At 46.6% G+C, this 18,204-nt stretch overlaps 5 protein-coding genes and 1 long non-coding RNA gene across 7 annotated transcripts; 2 read left to right on the forward strand and 4 right to left on the reverse strand.

Annotated features, from left to right (window-relative positions):
* The first annotated feature begins 180 nt into the window (after positions 1-180).
* On the forward strand, positions 181-4,627 carry LOC122619985 (cellular tumor antigen p53). 2 transcript variants are annotated; one of them, XM_043797231.1, is made up of 9 exons: positions 181-307; positions 367-675; positions 1,053-1,172; positions 1,235-1,271; positions 1,335-1,361; positions 3,146-3,455; positions 3,520-3,766; positions 3,830-4,236; positions 4,297-4,627. In XM_043797231.1, exons 1-9 carry the CDS (start codon positions 264-266, stop codon positions 4,317-4,319), a joined length of 1,524 nt encoding a protein of 507 aa, XP_043653166.1. In that variant the 5' UTR covers positions 181-263; the 3' UTR covers positions 4,320-4,627. The 2 variants fall into 2 exon arrangements, with proteins under 2 accessions (XP_043653166.1, XP_043653167.1); XM_043797232.1 differs by lacking the exons at positions 181-307; positions 367-675 and adding an exon at positions 750-897 and having other exon boundaries at positions 4,297-4,624.
* LOC122619986 (putative gustatory receptor 94a) lies at positions 1,379-3,136 on the reverse strand. Its single transcript, XM_043797233.1, has one exon. It carries the CDS (start codon positions 2,592-2,594, stop codon positions 1,380-1,382), a length of 1,215 nt encoding a protein of 404 aa, XP_043653168.1. The 5' UTR covers positions 2,595-3,136; the 3' UTR covers position 1,379.
* Positions 4,628-6,055: 1,428 nt separating the features above from the next.
* Positions 6,056-9,632, forward strand: LOC122620002 (short-chain dehydrogenase/reductase family 16C member 6). Its single transcript, XM_043797262.1, has 7 exons — positions 6,056-6,587; positions 8,374-8,529; positions 8,588-8,764; positions 8,818-8,890; positions 8,954-9,131; positions 9,188-9,313; positions 9,384-9,632. The coding sequence occupies exons 1-7, from the start codon at positions 6,300-6,302 to the stop codon at positions 9,469-9,471; spliced, it is 1,086 nt and encodes a 361-aa protein (XP_043653197.1). The 5' UTR covers positions 6,056-6,299; the 3' UTR covers positions 9,472-9,632.
* LOC122620004 lies at positions 6,596-9,073 on the reverse strand. The gene is made up of 4 exons (XR_006326107.1): positions 8,941-9,073; positions 8,571-8,780; positions 8,329-8,507; positions 6,596-8,231 (listed from the first exon to the last, which is right to left on the reverse strand). It is a non-coding gene; the product is annotated as an uncharacterized LOC122620004 (long non-coding RNA).
* On the reverse strand, positions 9,175-10,303 carry LOC122620003. Its single transcript, XM_043797263.1, has 2 exons — positions 9,489-10,303; positions 9,175-9,305 (listed from the first exon to the last, which is right to left on the reverse strand). Exon 1 carries the CDS (start codon positions 10,301-10,303, stop codon positions 9,626-9,628), a length of 678 nt encoding a protein of 225 aa, XP_043653198.1. The 3' UTR covers positions 9,175-9,305; positions 9,489-9,625.
* A 1,479-nt stretch (positions 10,304-11,782) lies between these two features.
* Positions 11,783-12,257, reverse strand: LOC122621602. Its single transcript, XM_043799519.1, has one exon. The coding sequence runs from the start codon at positions 12,127-12,129 to the stop codon at positions 11,851-11,853; it is 279 nt and encodes a 92-aa protein (XP_043655454.1). The 5' UTR covers positions 12,130-12,257; the 3' UTR covers positions 11,783-11,850.
* Positions 12,258-18,204: the final 5,947 nt, after the last annotated feature.

The raw sequence follows: 18,204 nt of genomic DNA on the forward strand, positions 1-18,204 counted from the left end.
TGTTTGTGGCATGTAGTTTGCAAGCAAATAAACAGATTAAAGTATTGAACAACTTTCGAAACAGAAATTCAAACTTGCCGCATTATGGGCATCACTGTTCGTTCGCAGCAAAGTCTTAATCGATAGCTCATCGATAGCGATTTACGTGCTGAGGGCCCATAAAGACACCCAAATTGTGGATAGTCGACAACCCTGAAGCACGCCAAATTTTTGCAAAAAACACGCACCTGCTAAATAAAGTTTATTTAATTGAATGCGCAGCCATGAGTCTTCAAAGGTCCTCGTCGTTTAGTTTGACTTTTAACCAGTAAGCGGATCTGCTATTTTCGGACTTACCCAACCAAATAATGCCGCACGTTTTTGCAGAAACACTTCGATTGTTTCGCGTACCAATAGTCGCACCGTTTTTGGAGCTTACGGGGAGTTCCTGGATCTGTGGGATATCGGCAACGAAGTCTTCGCAGAGCCAACAGCTCGATTCTCCAGCAGCGGAGGTTCCAACTTGCCGCAGAGTTTCGGGGCCAACGGATATCCCAACCAGATAATGCATGGGGAGCAAGCCTCTGGAGGATGCAACATGGCGCAGCTTACCAACAATCTGGAAAACTCAGGCAACAATAATGCCGATGCCAATAATAACATGAAAGCATGCAACAAATTCATCTGCCACAAGGGGTGAGCAAATTCAAAACACGCGCTCGATTCGATAAACATCGGCTGCAACGATAGTTCGCGTTGCGTGGCGAATGCCAAAATCTAAATCGTCAGTGGCCATACGATTCGGTAGTTTTTAGCGAATTTATTCTAATATTTAGCCTCCTTCCCCGACCGATCGCTTGATCAGATATAGCTGATAGACATGTATATATCACAGCCAATGTCGTGGCACAAAGTCAGGTACAGTGCGGCCACAAACTGAAGATCAAACCACACAAACCATGCATGTAGCAACACGCTTGTACTTGCATCATTCACGCAAGCAACTTGTTTGTGTTTGTTCATCTGGCTAAGGCGCAATTTGTTACTAAGTTTTATTTCAATTGACACTGCAGCACCGATTCCGAGGATGAAATCCAGGTGGCCAACGAAGCCTCCTTGGGATCGGCCGACTCCACAGTGGAGGATATGAAGGAGGACATTGAACAAACGGTGGCGGTATCGGGATCGGAATTGTGGGTACCTGGTCACAGGTGGTTTTCCTGGTTGCTAACTCTCACTGTTTTTATCCTTCCAGGACCACGGAACCCATGGCCTTTTTGCAGGGATTAAACGTGAGTTGCGCTGACAATCTGCGAAACTATAACTTGCTAATTTTTAAATATTATTCTCCACAGTCCGGGAATCTGATGCAGTTCAGCCAGGTGGGTAACATCGATAAGTTAGTACATCTTGAAGCGCTGGTACAGATCGGCCTGCACGAGGATCAGCAGGAAACTGGCCACCGCCGAAAAGACATTGCTGATCAGTCGCATGTCCAGCTCGATTAAGCCCAAGGGCTTAATCTGGTACTTGGTCACCGTGACCAGCATGGTGAAGTTATGGACTGCCTGACGATAGCGACAATCCGCATACTGCAGGTTCATCTCCTGGAGGATAACTGCCGATCTTCGGGTGGCCACCAACAGGTGGTTGCACAAATGCGAGAGCAATGTGATCTCCGCCAGCGAGATGAACAGGAAAACCAGGTTGATCAGCGATCCAAGTCCATCGTACGGCTTGCCCATGATGAAGGTGTCCGCTATGGCGTAGTACAGACTGTAGAAGCCCACCGTTATGCCGAGCAGGTTGCAGACGAGCGACAGAATCATGGACAAGGACATTGGAGTCAGATACTTTCCGGAATGCACATATATCAACCTATAGCGATACGCCAGCTGGTCCAGTTCATCCGCCAAGGTGCAAAATCGCTGCATGCGATAGTATTTGGTGTACAACTTTAGCTGGTCCTTCCTCTGCAGCAGATTCACCTCCTGCAGCTGTGCATCCAGCCGTCTGTTCAGTGCATACAGCATCTCCTTCACCACCACCATTGCCCCAAAGTAGCAGTTATTCAGAAGATTGGAAATAACCAATGGAAATAGCCGGTACAAGGTCCAGATCAAGCTGATCTCGGGATGTTGCCGCCTCTGTTGCAGTATAAGAGCCACTTCAATTGTGAGCGGAAAAACAACGGTCTTGACCAGGGCCAAAGCTATGGATTTGTATAGCGACCTGCTGTCCAGACGTAATGTTTTTAGAGTCTCAAAGAAGGGCACTCTGCTCATCATTTTGGCCACATGGTCACTGATTAGCATCTGTGTCACATAGTTAATAACGGCCACTATGATGTTCATATAGCTGTACAAAGTGGTGGCGTCCTTCAGGTTGATCTGGCCCTGCTGGTAGTCCTTGTAGATCTGCCGTCCGTAGACCAAGCTGAATGCAGTTGTCCATAGCGAAGCGAAGGCCAGATAGGCCTTTGAGAAGCGGAATCTCTCACGACGGCCCGAGCGATATCGATTGGCCAGGAGTCCAAACGCGGTCATAAAAACAATCAGCGTGATCGTAAGGAATTTCACCATACGCCGATGCGCGTAGTCGCTAGTGAAGTCCATTTTTCTGGAACAATTAATGAAAACTGTGTGTGCATTTTCCGCAGCATAAATATCAGCTTAATTGTTTTCCAACCATCCAACTGATGGCATCTAGAGGACCTGTCAAGTGGCCCGACACTATCTGGACACATCACGAAACGCATGTATTTCGCCGGCCGTCTAAAAACCAACTGAGCATGCGTTGCGTTGGCCACAACAAAAGAGCAGAAGAAGCGTGCGGGAAGCGACATTCCTTGCGTGACTCAGCTGGTGCCTGCAATTTCATAAGAGCAACATGACGTCAAAACGGCTTTGTGGTTCACTTTCAGTTAGAGGACAGAACAAAACACTCTTATCTATCCGATTAGCAGGGCACACTCCTACTTGTCGTCACCGTTCAGCGAGAATTGCAAGCACTTGTGAAAAAATAGAACAAAACAAGTCGGCAGTCCATTTGTAATTCGAGCAAGTTGGAACATGAAGCTCTATCAGCTTTATGAGCGCAAAGTGTGAACCCTAATATGATTCTAGGCAAAGTTATCATTGAAATAATATGTTGTTTTTGCTTACAGCAATCCGTGCTGCGCGAGATGATGCTGCAGGACATCCAGAGCCAGGCGAACACGCTGCCCAAGCTGGAGAATCACAACATCGGAGGCTATAGCTTCAGTATGGTTTTGGATGAGCCGCCCAAGTCTCATTGGATGTATTCGGTTCCGCTGAACAAGCTCTACATCCGGATGAACAAGACCTTCAACGTGGACGTGCAGTTCAAGGCTAAGATGCCCATTCAGCCGCTTAATCTGCGCGTGTTCCTGTGCTTCTCCAAGGATGTCAGTGGTCCCGTGTTGCGCTGCCAAAATCACCTGAGTGTTGAGCCTTGTAAGTGGATATTATAACACAGAACGAGCAGCAATATTTAACTATCATTTGTACAAACCTTCAGTGACTGCCCATAACGCAAAAGTCCGCGACAGCTTGCTGCGCAGCGAGAATCCCAACAGTGTCTATTGCGGAACTGCCCAGGGTAAAGGCGTTGCCGAGCGCTTTTCCGTGATAATTCCTTTAAACATGAGTCGCTCTGGGAACCGCACTGGGCACGTGCGCCAAACCTTGGCATTCAAGTTCGTTTGCCAAAATTCGTGCATTGGGCGCAAAGAAACTTCCTTAGTTTTCTGCCTGGAGAAAGCATGGTAAGGCTACAGCAGATGCTCCAGAAGCTTGGAACAGAACTTAACGTGTTTTCCATCTTGCAGCGGCGATATCGTGGGGCAGCAGGTTATGGATGTTAAAATTTGTACGTGCCCTAAACGTGATCGCAACCAAGACGAACGCCAGCTCAATGGCAAGAAGCGCAAGTCCGTAGCGGACGACACCGATGACGCTGAGCCGTACGTAAAGCCGTCGAAAGTCCGTCGGCGCAGTGCTATAAAGATGGAGGAGACGGAGAGCAATGACAGCCGAGACTGCGACGACTCAGTCTTAGAATGGAACGTGTCGCGGACACAGGATGGCGAGTACCGTTTGGCCATTACGTGCCCCAAAAAGGAATGGCTGCTGCAGAGCATCGAGGGCATGATTAAGGAGGCGGCGGCTGAAGTGTTGCGCAACCCCAACCAAGAGAATCTGCGTCGCCATGCCAACAAATTGCTGAGCCTGAAAAGTAAGCAAACTAATCGGAAGACTAAGAGATTAAGCTTTACTTACCCAACTTTCCTTTCAGAAAGTGCCTTCGAGCTGCCATGACTTTTAAGCTGGTCAACAATAACAAATGTATAATTTACACTAAGAACCGGTCAACACCTTTAAAATGTGTTGCATCTGTGAGGTATAGCTATAAATCTCTTAACTTTGTATTAGTCCTTGTTCGTGAGGCGTTTAACGGTGATATTACTATTTTGGCATGTTCGATGGCCAAAAAGAAAACATTTTTATATTTTTGATAGCATACTATTGTTAACTATAGTTGTATGAAACTACGTAACTTTTGTCTACCACACGGAATGAAAAATGCATACTCTGTACAAATAAGCCAAAAGTAAGTTGATTAAAGAGAGTTGTCATATTTTTTTGCAAACGGATCCTCGTGGTGTACGCCAATGCACAGACCCTACTGTACCGCTACCGCGGAGCACATGCTATGCGACATGTGTGGCTTGTGTGCGGTCAATGCTCTCGGGATGCAACTCAGCTAGCTAGCTGCTAATATGTCAAAATTGCTGGGCCGCATTTACATACTTTATATTTATACCCGTATCTGCACGTCTTCGGTTTTAGTTCTATGCTTAAAAAAACAACCTCAAGCAGGGCGCATGCGTTGCGCCAGCGTTGCACATGTGCGAGGATGCAAAAAGTGCAAAAAACACCAGATGTTGACACTGTGCCGCAGCTGCAGGCGACTTTAGCTTTTGCCACATGCGGCAGCTAAATGTTTACCCTAGCCCACCGATCGCTGTTCATTGACCTAGGGCAGGGCATTAAGTATGCCCCAATCGTAACGGAATGCTAGCCTCCGCGGCCAAAATTCAGCCAAAGCGGATGCATCGACTTCCATTTGGGGCCAGTCCTTTTTTGCCCGGCTGCCACTTCCACTTCTTCGGCCCGCTTACCAGTTTGGCACCTCGAAAATGGGTCGACCAAAGTGCTCAAAACCCAGCGGAGCGACTCACTCAATTCTCGTTCGACGAGCGCCAAGAAAAGTGGTTTCTGATTCGAGTTGAGTTCAATTGTGATGAGAGACCTTTCTCCACTGGGAACAAATATGAACTCAAGTTGTGCTGATACATGCAGCTTTGTGCAACAATAATAAAATATGCAAATATTTCTGTAATACTTAAACCTTAAAGAGCAAATAGAAATGTATCATATTTTGTTTATTAACTTAACCGAATTGTTAAGTCTGATAGCAGAATGTATAGAAGGTAAATGCACTAAAGTGAGATATCACCCACTTCTCCGCATGAACTAAGCTGTATGACTAAGCTATAGTTATTAGTGTAGTTTTTCTCCAGCGATGCATTCGCCCAAGAATCCCAATTAAATACATTTCTTCGATTGGCGGGTGCCAAAAGGTTGACAATTCGAAAGTGGCGCACAGTGGAAGGCAGTGAATCATAATTAACATAATTATTTCGGGAAGATTCTGAGACTCGTACTAGCAAGAAGAGGTTTATCATGTTAGCCAGGCAGATACCCCATCTTTCCGGACCAGATAAAGGGAAAGCAAACACGGGAGGGTTCTTATCGGCGTTGATCTTCATCCGGCAGTTCCCACTGTGCGCGTGGGGAAAACAATACAGCCAAAGCCTATAAAAAACGTAAAAAAAAAACAGAAAGCCGGGCTACGAAGTCAGGTGAAACGCAGTAGCTCCACTCGCGCCACTTCCACTCAAAGGTGCTACGCTGCCCACTCGAATCTGCAGTCGTAGATACGAAAACCAGATATCGTCGAGCGCCCGGCGATCTTCACTCAATGGGGGGAATACTGCCATAGAGTCGAAAGCTTGTACACGTAGTTTGGCACTCGCAGTCGCTGGTTGGCGTTTTTAGTCTGCTGCCTGATCTTCGACGCGCTGCAGCTGTTTTGGAGTCGCCGCGAGTGCCATATCTGCTTTGACCGCGAAAATTTCTCGGCTAAAAACAGAGATATTTATATACATACTCATATATATATATCCATATATCCCGCACATATTAGCCAATTGTGAGTGCAACAAGCTGTGAGTGATGGTGGAGACGGCAACGACAACTACCATAACCCGCACCACCACGGCCGTTCCGGCTGGTGCAGTAACGGTAACTGGACCCACTGCCTCAGCCACGCCCACCGCGACACAGGCGGCCGCGCAGGCGCATCGCAACGATGAGACCACCCGGGCCATCTTCAATCTGAAAGTGATCATCTTTCTGCTCCTGCTGCCACTGGTCTTGCTGGCCGTCTTCCTCAAGCACCTGTTGGATTACCTATTCGCGCTGGGACTGAAGGAGAAGGATGTCAGTGGCAAGGTGGCACTGGTGAGTTGCAATCGAGTGCTCATTCGGGCTAACAAATGGCTGCAATGAACGCCTGGCAAATGAGCCATTAATAAGGCAGTCAGATACACATCGGACTTGGGTGCACTTGGAAAATGCAGTAGGCTTTCACGTTAATCGTAGCATATGTGGATTATATTGCCATAAGATGTATTTAGGGTTCTGGTATGTAAGCTGGCATCATGTGAATCTCTGTTCCCTGTATCCGCTTCTAAGCGATCTTGTATCTTGTATCTACTTAGCCAACCAGAAACGTCACGCACTTTCCTTTTCCAGTGGCTGCCTCCGGTTTCCACGCCCACCCTCGCCACACCCACCTTTTCCCCATTCCCGCTTTTCTTTTCATTTTATTTCTTCTCGTTTTTTTTTTGATGTCACTGCCATTAGGGTGCGGTCGATCGCTTGGTGTGGTGTTATTAATGTAAATATTTATGCGTTTGGTACCCAGCTTGGTTAGTTGGCCAATTGTTTAGTTGTGTCCACAGAGACGAGACTTTGGTGCCACGGTCAGCTAATGTGACATAATTTCGCTGTAAGCGCTGCAATCAAAGTGAGTCTCCATCTCCAGCTGAAGTCGTGCTCATGGCAACCATATCGCGCTCCAAAAATCACATATGCATCTTGGGGCGTCGAATTATGGAAAAGTCAATTACCAGGGGCCACTGGACAAGGTCAAGTGATGATTCGGATCCGATGGTGATGCTCCATATCGTAAAGAACCTGATCGAATTCAGAACCCATTAGCATGCTTTTCAGGCTTTTTATCGTGGGCGTGTGCCGGCCATAAGCGTCTCACGTAGCGCATTAATGATTCACAATGGCCCGACTTTTGTTTTAGTCTCAGCTTTTTCGATCGTTCCCTCAGATATGGTTTTCTCAGATACAGATACAGATACATACACAGATACAGATAAAAATACAGATACCTTTTTTGTTGCGGTTGCACAGCGGTATTTTCGGGTGGCAGGGACTGGAGAATTCCCATGGAAACTGTTAGCAGCAACTTAATTATAAGATTGACTTTCGTTGATAAGTTCTATTGACATCATTGTTGCGGAATTCGAGTTATTTCAGCTCTAAACGATCCCCTTTTCGACTCCAAACTGGTTTTGCGTGTGTCGCTATATTTATTCCAAGATGAACAGAAAGAGCGCAAAAATGCAAACCTCAGGAAGTTCACTTTTGTTTTCAGTCCGGCAAGCGAACGCTCTCTGTTGTTTGTAAACAACCACAGAGTGTAGAAGTTTCGGAGGGCCAAAGTATCTGCAACTGGGAAGCATGCCGGGTATCTCTCAGATGCGTAGATAAAACTCAACTACTGTTGCCGCTGTTAATTTGCATATGATATTGAAATTCTTCGTCCGCTTCATAACCACAACAACTGCGCATTTGTTATTGTTTTTTTCCCCTTGCCATATGGGCTAACGTGCCAAACTCTGAATTGAACTCATTCCGGGTTACATTCCGGGTTTCGATTCAAGCAACCACCTACCGCACACCCAAAACGGCGGCTGAGGTCACCCAGTGCGCTTCAATTACGGTCAAAAGTCACTCAATTGTGCCCCAGAGGGTCGGCCCACCGAGCGTATGAGTAATGCCATTCATAAGTCGCCTCTGCCGCTGCTGCTGCTGTTCACATAATTGTCCGTAAATGAGGTTTTTGTTCAATGCGAAGTCACATTAGCTCGAGTTGATTGTTTGCAAATTAAGCTAATTAATTTACCTGAGTATACGAGTGCAATGTGAGTAACCTGTGATTTAAACCCAGGTGACCGGCGGAGGCAGTGGCCTGGGTCGCGAGATCTGCTTGGAACTGGCCCGACGTGGCTGCAAGCTGGCCGTCGTGGATGTCAACTCCAAGGGATGTTACGAAACAGTGGAGTTGCTCTCCAAGATTCCACGCTGCGTTGCCAAGGCCTACAAGGTGAGCTTTCAAATTGCTTCGCTATTCAATGGTTGCCTTACGAGAATTTGTATTCCAGAACGACGTGTCATCGCCGCGCGAACTGCAACTGATGGCCGCCAAGGTGGAGAAGGAACTGGGTCCCGTGGATATTCTGGTCAACAATGCCTCCCTCATGCCCATGACTTCCACACCCACCCTGAAGAGCGATGAAATCGACACCATACTGCAGCTCAACTTGGGCTCCTACATAATGGTGAGCGTGTGCTTCTCTAAATTGGGAAAACATGAAACTTGTTCCTTTTGCAGACCACCAAGGAGTTCCTGCCCAAGATGATTACGCGCAAGTCCGGTCACCTGGTGGCAGTAAATGCCTTGGCGGGTAAGTCTACTTTGGCAACATAAGTCTGTGCCTCTAAGTTGATATCTTACATTCCTGATTCAGGTCTAGTTCCGCTGCCAGGAGCGGGCATCTACACGGCCACCAAGTACGGAATCGAGGGCTTCATGGAGTCGCTGCGGGCTGAGCTGCGATTGTCCGACTGTGACTACGTGCGCACCACGGTGGCCAATGCCTACCTGATGAGGACCAGCGGCGATCTTCCACTGCTCAGTGATGCGGGGTAAGCAAAGCTATAACCGACTAGATCCCTTGCTCTCATGTGGCTCCTCCATTTAGCATTGCAAAGAGCTATCCGGGACTGCCCACTCCATATGTGGCGGAGAAGATTGTCAAGGGCGTGCTGCTGAACGAGCGCATGGTGTACGTGCCAAAAATATTCGCACTTAGTGTGTGGCTGCTCAGGTGAGAATTGAATTAGCCCAGGTATCCAGCGATTATTCCTAACGATTATTGTTGTCGCCTTTTGCCGCAGACTGTTGCCCACCAAGTGGCAGGATTACATGCTGCTCCGCTTCTACCACTTCGATGTGCGCAGCTCCCACCTGTTTTACTGGAAATAGGGGCAAGAGAAACATACCCATACAGAAGCATTTACGCGAAGAACTCCTGTTTGTTTCCCATTTGCAGTTCTTAATTCAACTGTTGCTTACGCTAGGTGTACATGTTTAGCTATTTATACGAATCTTTAACTTAAATTAAATCTATATCCTAACATTAGAAATACGCCTGCTTGGCCATTCCCATTTTATTTCTATTGAGCCGAAGCTTCTCGGAGTAGCACATCTTCTCGGACTGCTGGACGCAGGACCTGCGTTGGTAGTGCCAAGTGTAGTTCAAGGGACATCGATGGATCAGCTTGGAGCCACTGGAGCAGTAGTAGAAGTAGGCGCAATGCCGGGGATGTGGCATAAACCCATAGACTCCCTCCTGGCAGTTGATGATGTTCTCTCTGGATTGCATACGGTTGCAGGACACAAGATGGGCAGGAGTACAGGCCTTGGCCAGTCCAGCTCCTTCGTAGCACACCATGTACGGATAACAGGGTCCGGCATTGGGTAGAAGTCGCAGGGTAATCGCCAATGGATCCGCTTCCTGAGCTGGTTTCGTAACCATCGAAGGGAATTTGGTGGAGGTGTCTACAGGATCATGGCATCGCGTCACCAACTTGCGATCCAGGCAGCGTTCCAATTGCTCATCGTAGTAGTGACCATCCAAGCACTCGGCCTCAAAGGATCCTGGACCGGCGCAATATATGTATTTGGAGCAATTACTAAAGCTGGCCACGTAAACTCCCAATTGTGGGGCACTGGCACACTCCTCGAATTCCAGGGCACCGGTTCGGTGACCCAGCAAGGTCACCAACATAATTGTTAAGAAGGTTATAGCGCTCATTTCTGTTACTACCGAAATACCGGGTTGACTTCTGTGGACTGACTTCATCGATGATGGGTTGAAAGTAATTGTGCATGTGCGCCAACTGATAAAGAAGACAAGTTATTCCATCGATTATTGCGGTGGTTATCGTCTAGTAGATACCGCTAATGAGTGCGGCGGAGTTACTGCCACGCCCACTCAGTCTGGTCTCGGTAATTTGCATTTTCGCTGCATACTTCGCAGCGGTGAAGCTGGAGGAGGATTTAATGATACCACACCGCAGCATAATGCTCGACTGGGCGCAGTTCAATAAAAATTGAAAACGCACTCAATTCGCAATTAAGTGTCGCCACTTCCGCACGGACAAACGGACGGATAAACGGACATACGGACGGACATACGGACGGATGGATGGTCGACGAGCGATACCATTCAGCCCATTCAAACCATTCAACGCAGCCATGCTCATTATTATTTCCATCGTCATCGTGGTCGTGGCTTGTCGGAGTTAAGCGACGGCCATCGATTTAATATCCGATGAGATATTCATAACTTGCAATTAGGTTTGGTGGCTCTGCGCTTTTCCACGCGCCTGCGATTTACGTAAATGATTGCGAAGCTGATTAATGAAGAATTACCAGGGCAAATGGCTGGGATCTGTGGGCATTATCCAATTGCCCAGCTACCCAACCACCCAGCCACCATATACCCCACTACCATAACCATGGCCATAATGTGCAGCGCTGTCATGGGGCGGACTTCAGTGTTCAGTGCCAATTGCGCGCATATTAAAAGTTGCATTAATTGTCAATTAAACGCAGTCGAGTGCCTGTTGCCAGCTGGCACAGCAGCTTTGTGGCATAATTTTCGGCTCAATCCACATATCTGATTAACAGGTTATACCGCTCGGTCTAGGTCTATATGCCATGCACCACCAGATGCCGCTGCCACACAACAAAAAAAGTAGAAGAAAGGACCCCATATGGTGCCGACGCGTCGGCTCAAGTGATTAAGTGCACGACGAGATCTTCAAATGCAGTGCAACATGTGCACAAATACAAAACACACACACACACATAAGCACACATACTCTGGTTCGAAATGTAAATTCTAATTAAGATTGTGGAGGAAGACCCCCAGCACCTGATTCATCCGCGTCCGCGGGGCACTCAATGCGCATTGCGCCTGCGCAGCCGCGCATCCGAAGATCTATAAAAATAGCTCACTAATTATTTGTGTGCTAGGGTTACAGTTCTCATAAAAAACAAACAAACTGTCGGCCGTTTTATGGATCTTCTGCCGGCCTCAATGCCCCCGCGAAGTTTCTCGATCCCCATTTCGATTCGAAGCAGAAGAACTAATCGCTTTTCAATTCTTATGCTCACTGCAGCATCAAAGGTTTTCCATATAAAATGTACATAAATTTATTGAAATATTTTGCGCATAATTTTCGCTTTTCAATTCTTAAGCGCACTGCAGCATCAAAGGTTTTCCATATAAAATGTACATAAATTTATTGAAATATTTTGCATAGTTTAGAAATTTATTCCAAGCAGTTTGCCCGCCTACGCCCTGGCATCTGGATCTCCGCATCCATCGTGCGGACCCTGTGCCGCCGGTATTCCCGAGCTGATTAGCCTCCGAATCTCGACCAGAACGCGCTCCGTTCGACTCTCCAGGTTGTCGAGGGCGGAGTTGAGGGCGTCCAGGCTCGAGTTGACTCTGGCCATCAGACGCTCCGAGTTGTTGGTCAGTTCCATGAGGTCATCGAAGTTGCTGACCTGGCGACTCTCCATCGAAATCCCGTCCAGTTCCAGCTGCAGCTGCTCATCTGTGCTGTCCATCAGGGCTTTAAGGGCAGGAAACACAACTTTCACTTTCAATTTGGAATTTTTTCACCCAAAATCATGACCAAAATAGTTTTGGTTGTTATTTTCTGCCGTGCGATGAGAAGTGTAAAGCAAATTTAACTTGGTTTGTTTTGCTATCAAACATAATTAAAGTTGCTTACCAAAAACCGATTTAATTTAATTGAAATTTCAACTAACTGGCTTTGGGTACTTTTGCTTTTAACGGAAAATGTGAATTATTAAGTATATTTTATTTAAACTAAGGCACCTGTAAACTCTGATTTAATGGGTATATTAAATGAGCGAACTTGATGCAGGGCATCAAATAAAATTAATTTCTTGTACATGGTTTTTGGTTCATATTTCATATGAAAGTAACTTTGAATAGATTTGAATTAAACTATAGATGTCCAGGTAAATAAATAAATAGCAAAATGTTTGCCCTTTCTGAAAGAGTATTCTTCGAATATCGATACTAGTTTTTAAATAGATTAAATGTTTGGAAAAATATTTTCGCCCAGGGCACCTGAAAGTCCACTCCACTTTTTAGACGACTGTTTGTTTTGCTTTGTTTGTAATTGGCGACCTATTACAAGAGCTACACTCGTTCATTTCATTAAACCCATTTACAAAATGGCTTTGTCCATTATTTATACATATCAATTATAAATTGTGCGCTGCGACTGCGACTGCAATATTCATATTCACTTGTCAAAATGTCAACTCAAAATAGAATATTTATGAATTTTTATGTGTGCATATCGGTCCGTGATTTGTTTGTTTTACGCTCTCTTTTCGAGAACTCTTTGTTGGCATTCAGGATTGGGTTGAAGTAAAACAAAAAAACCAGCAACCAACAACCAGCCACCAGAAAAGAGGAAAATGACAATTCAGCCTATAAATACGCTGCGGCAACCGAAGTTGAAATCAATTTTTTTGGCCCCATACTGCGGTGGTCGCGTTCCCCCGTTTCGGTACCAAAAAAATTGGAGTGGGCTCCACCGAGTGCGATGGCGATGGCGATGCCACTATTTAGTTAGCCGCAGAACAAGGTGCCTCAATTTATTTTTAATTGAATGCAAATTGAGCCAATCGGCCGCCCGATGGCTGTGGTTTCTTGCCCAACGATGCGGTCTTTTTCGGCTATTAAGAGGATCAAGATGCAGCCTCTTTCTGTTGCTGTTTCATCTGCTGGCTTACGCATTTTCACTTAATGAATTTTCATTCAAAGTGACTGCAGCAAGGATGTGTCGTCCTGGTTGCGAAGTGAACTTCCACTCAATGGCCACACTCACTGGCCATTAACCGACCTGTTTTGGTCAGGAGCAAAAAGTATGCCTCTGTGTTGACGTTTTCTTTGTGGTTGGCTAAAATCTGTTATTATTGCCATTAAGCAGGCTTTTGTTGTCACCGCTCCGGCCTTCCTTCGTACTTCTACATACATACATACATACATGCATATGCATTTTCCCTGCCGATATCCTTCACTTCGAGTGGTTGCCTTGTTGCCTGGATTTTCCTGCTCTTTCCCTGGCTTACTTGGATCTGTTCTTGAGGTTGTTATCGGTTGGTTATTGAATTTTCCGCACGCACTTTACAAGCCCTAAATCTAAACGGCTCAACTTGTTGCCGCCGCCCAGTTTGAATACGTTTTTGTTGCTGGTCGTCGTCATTAGTTGAAAAGCGCTTAGTTTGCCTCGTTTGTTTGCCGAAAGTCTCATTGTTGCCACGTCTTTTGCTTTTGCTTTTGCTTCGGTTTCTGTTTCTGTTGTTGCATTACGCAGCCTGTTGTTGTCATCAGGTTGCACTTGCCTTCTACACTGTTTTGCCTAAATAAAGGCATATAATTTATGTGTGTGATGGTAGTCCTGTTCGTTGTGCATACGCCACGTTGCCCGTGTCCTGTGTGCTTATGTATATCCGAGCGGAGAATACTAAGTGAGCTGCAGCTCCATTGTGGTGCAAAAACTTTGTCACGGTGTGCAGGCTGCTGCCACTGGTTGTGGCCATCCTGGCCGAAGGACACTGCTTTGGAGGCGATTGCTCAGGCAGGACATGTGTGCCCCGCATCGCTGCCCTCTGCCCGTTATTGTTTTCCAACTTTTCACTTTGGTTATGAGATGTCCGAGCGCCGCAGTCAGTTGCACGCTCGCCTCCATCAGCGTCGTCTCCATTCCGCTGACCACAGTGGCAACGTGGACTTTTTGGCCAAGCTGGTCGTGTTCGTGCCCCGAGTGGCACACACCGCCAGAAAATGTTGTACGAAATAACAGATAGCAGTGACTAAAGGTAACTGGTTAGGAAATGGACATACCCCAATTCGTTAATTCCCCCCTACACTTCACAACTTTTTATAATTAAGTGTAGTGAAGCAGAAGACTTGCTTATTATCACTGAATAATCTTAGTGAACATAAATGAAGTTAGGAATATTCATATACCCATTTCGAAGTATAAATCCGCAAGACTGTAATGATAACTCAACATTTTCTTAAGCTTAAAACTTGACATGTATGCCATTCATCATAATAATCCCCTCTTTTTGCGCAGTGCAAGGACGTGTGTGCTGGTGAGTGCTGCTATGCTTATATCCTGCGGCTTAAGCATTTGTTGTTTTACAACGTTTCAGTCTGTTTGCCAAGTAAATAAAAGCTGTTAACTAGTTTTCACACACCAAAGCCGAAAAGGTGGTGGGTGGGGGCTTGGGATCGCATCGGATTGGGATGGGTTTGGCTGGGATTACATGGTTGGGTTTTTCCGAGACGGGCTGCAACACGTGCTGGACACTTTTTTGCTCGGCTCGTCCTGTTTCAATTCCTGTTCCTCTTCCCGTTCCCGTTCCCGTGCCTCGGCCTGTGCCATTCTAAATGCTTTTGTGCGTAACACTCGTGTATGAGCAATTATTTAATGCCGTCCGCTTGTCATTGTTGTCTTTGGGCCCAGAGTGTTGCCTTTGTCTTGGCCCGAACAGTGGAGCCGTAGTAGTAATGGCAGTGGCAGTGGGCCAAGTCAGTTGCAGCCGAGTTGTCTTGCCTTGTCTGCCCCTTTTGTGTCGCTCATTTATTTGTGTTTATCCTTTCGCTTTTAATTGCGGCTCCGTCCTGCTCCGGCAGGACCCTCCCACCACCACCACCACCACCGCCGCCCTTTGTGTAATTACAAGTGTTTGTTGTGTAAATAATAGCGTTAGCTGCCTGGGCCGAGGACCATCGTTGACGCATCGTTTGCATGCTCAGTTAATGCCGTGCATCAGGACATGCCATCCTCTATCCTCCATCCTCCATCCTCCATTGTCCCTATTCCATCGTCTGTGTGCTTATCTGTGTGTGCGAATACGTCTGTCTGTGGCACGGAAAATTAATTACAAGAATTAAGCAGCGCAACGCCCGATCTGCCGGCATTGACACAGGTGTTGGCCGCCCGCCGTAACGTATTTTCCTAGGATAATTCCCACACAGCTCGACAGCCATGTGCTGCACCTTGAACTCGAACTTAGAGTGCTGGCAGTGCTGCTGCACGGAGGAAAATTCAAAAGACTTGAATCAAGTCAAATATGGGCAAACTACTACAATTCCATACACAGTCACTATGTAAAATGTAATGCCTGCGCTTCTAGATACCCTTTAAAACTATAATATAGTTTCTTAACATTTCTAATGCCTATACATCGATCCAATTTTTTCGTGTGAAAACCCTGAGGAGCGCTGGAGGCGGGACATTAATTCATTCACCTAGAGACACTTACATGTGGTGCCCATTAGCCCAGTGCCACGCCCCCGTGAAAGGCGAATGCCAGCGAGCCATGCGACGCCAAAAATTTCCATTTCGTTGCTTGAACCGTGCATAAATATGTCAATAGGGATTATCCCATCCCGGGCGGCAATAAAATCTTCGGGAGCTATAAAAAAAAAGAAATAGAAAATAAAAATGAAAATGGAAATGGGGAAAAGGAAAACCTCAGCTAAACAAACAGCAGTGGGAGCTGCAACTTGATTATCCTGGCAACCTGCCGCGCATTTTCCCCCCGCTGAATTATGACATTCGACTGTCAGTGGTGGGTTCAAGTGGATTTGGGTTAGACGGCATCCATGTAGCTCGGCTGCTCCTGGCAGGCGTGAGAATGCGTTATCCTTGCACCTAAACAAACACATTCGTCGTTCGGCTGCATCCTGACGTAGCAGTAGCTGCATCCTCGCATCCTCGCATCCTGGCCGGGTGTCATGTTGCAGAATGTTTTCGATCCTACGGATTCTTGCGCATTACACGACCGGCTAATTTATTTACTTTACGGCCCGCGGTGCACTTGTTGCGTTGCTGTCTGTACTAAACTAAAACACATGTTGCAAGGATCATAATCGAAATGGCCTGTTATCCGTGTCTCATTATGTCCTGCACTTGCTGCTGTTTCTGCTGTCGCGGTAGCACTTCAGATTGGTGTTGACAGCCCCGCTGAGAAATTGCCTCGCCTTTCTCCCATTCCACCCTTTTTTTGAGTATTTTTTTTATTTTTTTGGTGCCTTACAAGATTCCTAAGCTCTGAGTGCTCGACATGCTAATGTGAAATATTACAAAACTAATGGAAAAAACGGAGAGCCATGCCATCGAGATTAACGCGTTTGAGCACTCAAACTCCTCTCGACACATCTCCTTTTCGTCCGCCAGCTGCGGCCCGGGAATCTCATTCCGTTTCCATCCTGCCAGCAGTTCATCCGTTCATCCTTTGCCGTGGGAAACTCCGGTGCACAGGTTTAACCACCACTAATCCTTTACCTTAAGCACTTTGCTACATTTTTTGTGCGTCTGTCGCTGCGCAGTGCAGTCAATTGGGATGATTTCCCCTCGAGTTTGGCTTTTTTTCAAGGTAATAAAGTGAATTGTGTTTAAATTGCAGATATTATGAAAATATGTTCTTTATTCAAGATACTAAATAAATTACAATAATTATAGAAATCCTTAAACATAGTAACTGCATATTCAACAGCAATGAAATAATAAAGTTATAATTTATCGATCATTTCATAATATTTTATAATTGAGTATAATATATATATAATTCCAATATAATCACAAACTTGGCTAGTTTTTTTTGGGTCTCCGAGTTGGGCAGCACTAGCCAATCCTCCACTCCGCCGTCAGTGTTCTTTGAGTACCCTTTGAGCTGGAGCTGAAGTGTTGTTGGCGGGACAGCGTTGAGTGGCACGGAGTTTTGACAATTAAGGGGGTCGCAGGAGGAACCCTCGAGTATCGGTATCTTTATAGCTTGCCACCGCAGATAGGGATGGCAAATGCAAGGGATGGGGCAGCCAGTGCCATGTGCTCCTCCTGCTCCTGCTGCTGCTCCTACTGCTGCTACTCCTACTGCTGTTCCTGCTGCTGCTACTCCTACTGCCACTCCACCAAATACGCAGACGCCTCGCCCATAAATCATCGGAGTCCAATAGCCGCAAAAAAGTCGCATGCAAAGCGCGGCGGCACCACGTGCACAAAGTGTGACCCGATTTTGGCAACATCCGACGGCGAGTGCTGCGCTTAAATAAATACAAAATTGCATCACGTGCAGCGGAGTATAAAGTAGTGCAAAAAAAAGAGAGCCGCTGCCAGTCCTCGTCCTCAGTTAAGAAGTAGGATTCGTAATTGCGCCAAAATGCATGGAAATGAAGCCAAGGAGGAGAATTCCAGGCCGCATATGTGTGGCTAAGAGGACGGGGTTGGCGTTTTTGGTTTTTGGGGTCGTTTTCATTTGCAGTGAACCAAAGCTATTCCGCCAGCGATCGACACATGCCCTCGAGTGCGCCAAGTGCAATAAATTGATACAAAACCAAAAGTGTCGCAAGTGCGGGCTCAGCGGGGAGGGGGTGGTCGAAGTATGGAGGGGGGTGGGGCTGTTCGGGTGAAGGTTGCACGAAGGGGGTTAACCTGGCCGATGGCTGCACCACCTTGGCCCGGCTAAAACTCTATTAAAATGCCATTGCCAGAGCGCGAGAAGAAAGGGATGTCATGGGTAATATTCTACTAATGCCTGCGGTAGCGACTATTGGATACCCTTTGCTGTTAGAAAACAAACTCCGAC

This window comes from Drosophila teissieri, chromosome 3R (assembly GCF_016746235.2).
Source record: "Drosophila teissieri strain GT53w chromosome 3R, Prin_Dtei_1.1, whole genome shotgun sequence".
Classification (NCBI taxonomy): domain Eukaryota; kingdom Metazoa; phylum Arthropoda; class Insecta; order Diptera; family Drosophilidae; genus Drosophila; species Drosophila teissieri.

Bases quoted from the DNA above. Each gene is read 5' to 3' on its own strand.
- LOC122619986 (XM_043797233.1), bottom strand. From the start codon at position 2,594: ATGGACTTCACTAGCGACTACGCGCATCGGCGTATGGTGAAATTCCTT.
- LOC122620003 (XM_043797263.1), bottom strand. From the start codon at position 10,303: ATGAGCGCTATAACCTTCTTAACAATTATGTTGGTGACCTTGCTGGGT.
- LOC122620002 (XM_043797262.1), top strand. From the start codon at position 6,300: ATGGTGGAGACGGCAACGACAACTACCATAACCCGCACCACCACGGCC. The intron at 8,765-8,817 runs GTGAGCGTGTGC...TTCCTTTTGCAG, and splicing joins ACTTGGGCTCCTACATAATG to ACCACCAAGGAGTTCCTGCC. The intron at 8,891-8,953 runs GTAAGTCTACTT...TTCCTGATTCAG, and splicing joins GGCAGTAAATGCCTTGGCGG to GTCTAGTTCCGCTGCCAGGA.
- LOC122619985 (XM_043797231.1), top strand. From the start codon at position 264: ATGAGTCTTCAAAGGTCCTCGTCGTTTAGTTTGACTTTTAACCA. The intron at 3,456-3,519 runs GTAAGTGGATAT...ACAAACCTTCAG, and splicing joins TCACCTGAGTGTTGAGCCTT to TGACTGCCCATAACGCAAAA. The intron at 3,767-3,829 runs GTAAGGCTACAG...TCCATCTTGCAG, and splicing joins TTCTGCCTGGAGAAAGCATG to CGGCGATATCGTGGGGCAGC.
- LOC122621602 (XM_043799519.1), bottom strand. From the start codon at position 12,129: ATGGACAGCACAGATGAGCAGCTGCAGCTGGAACTGGACGGGATTTCG.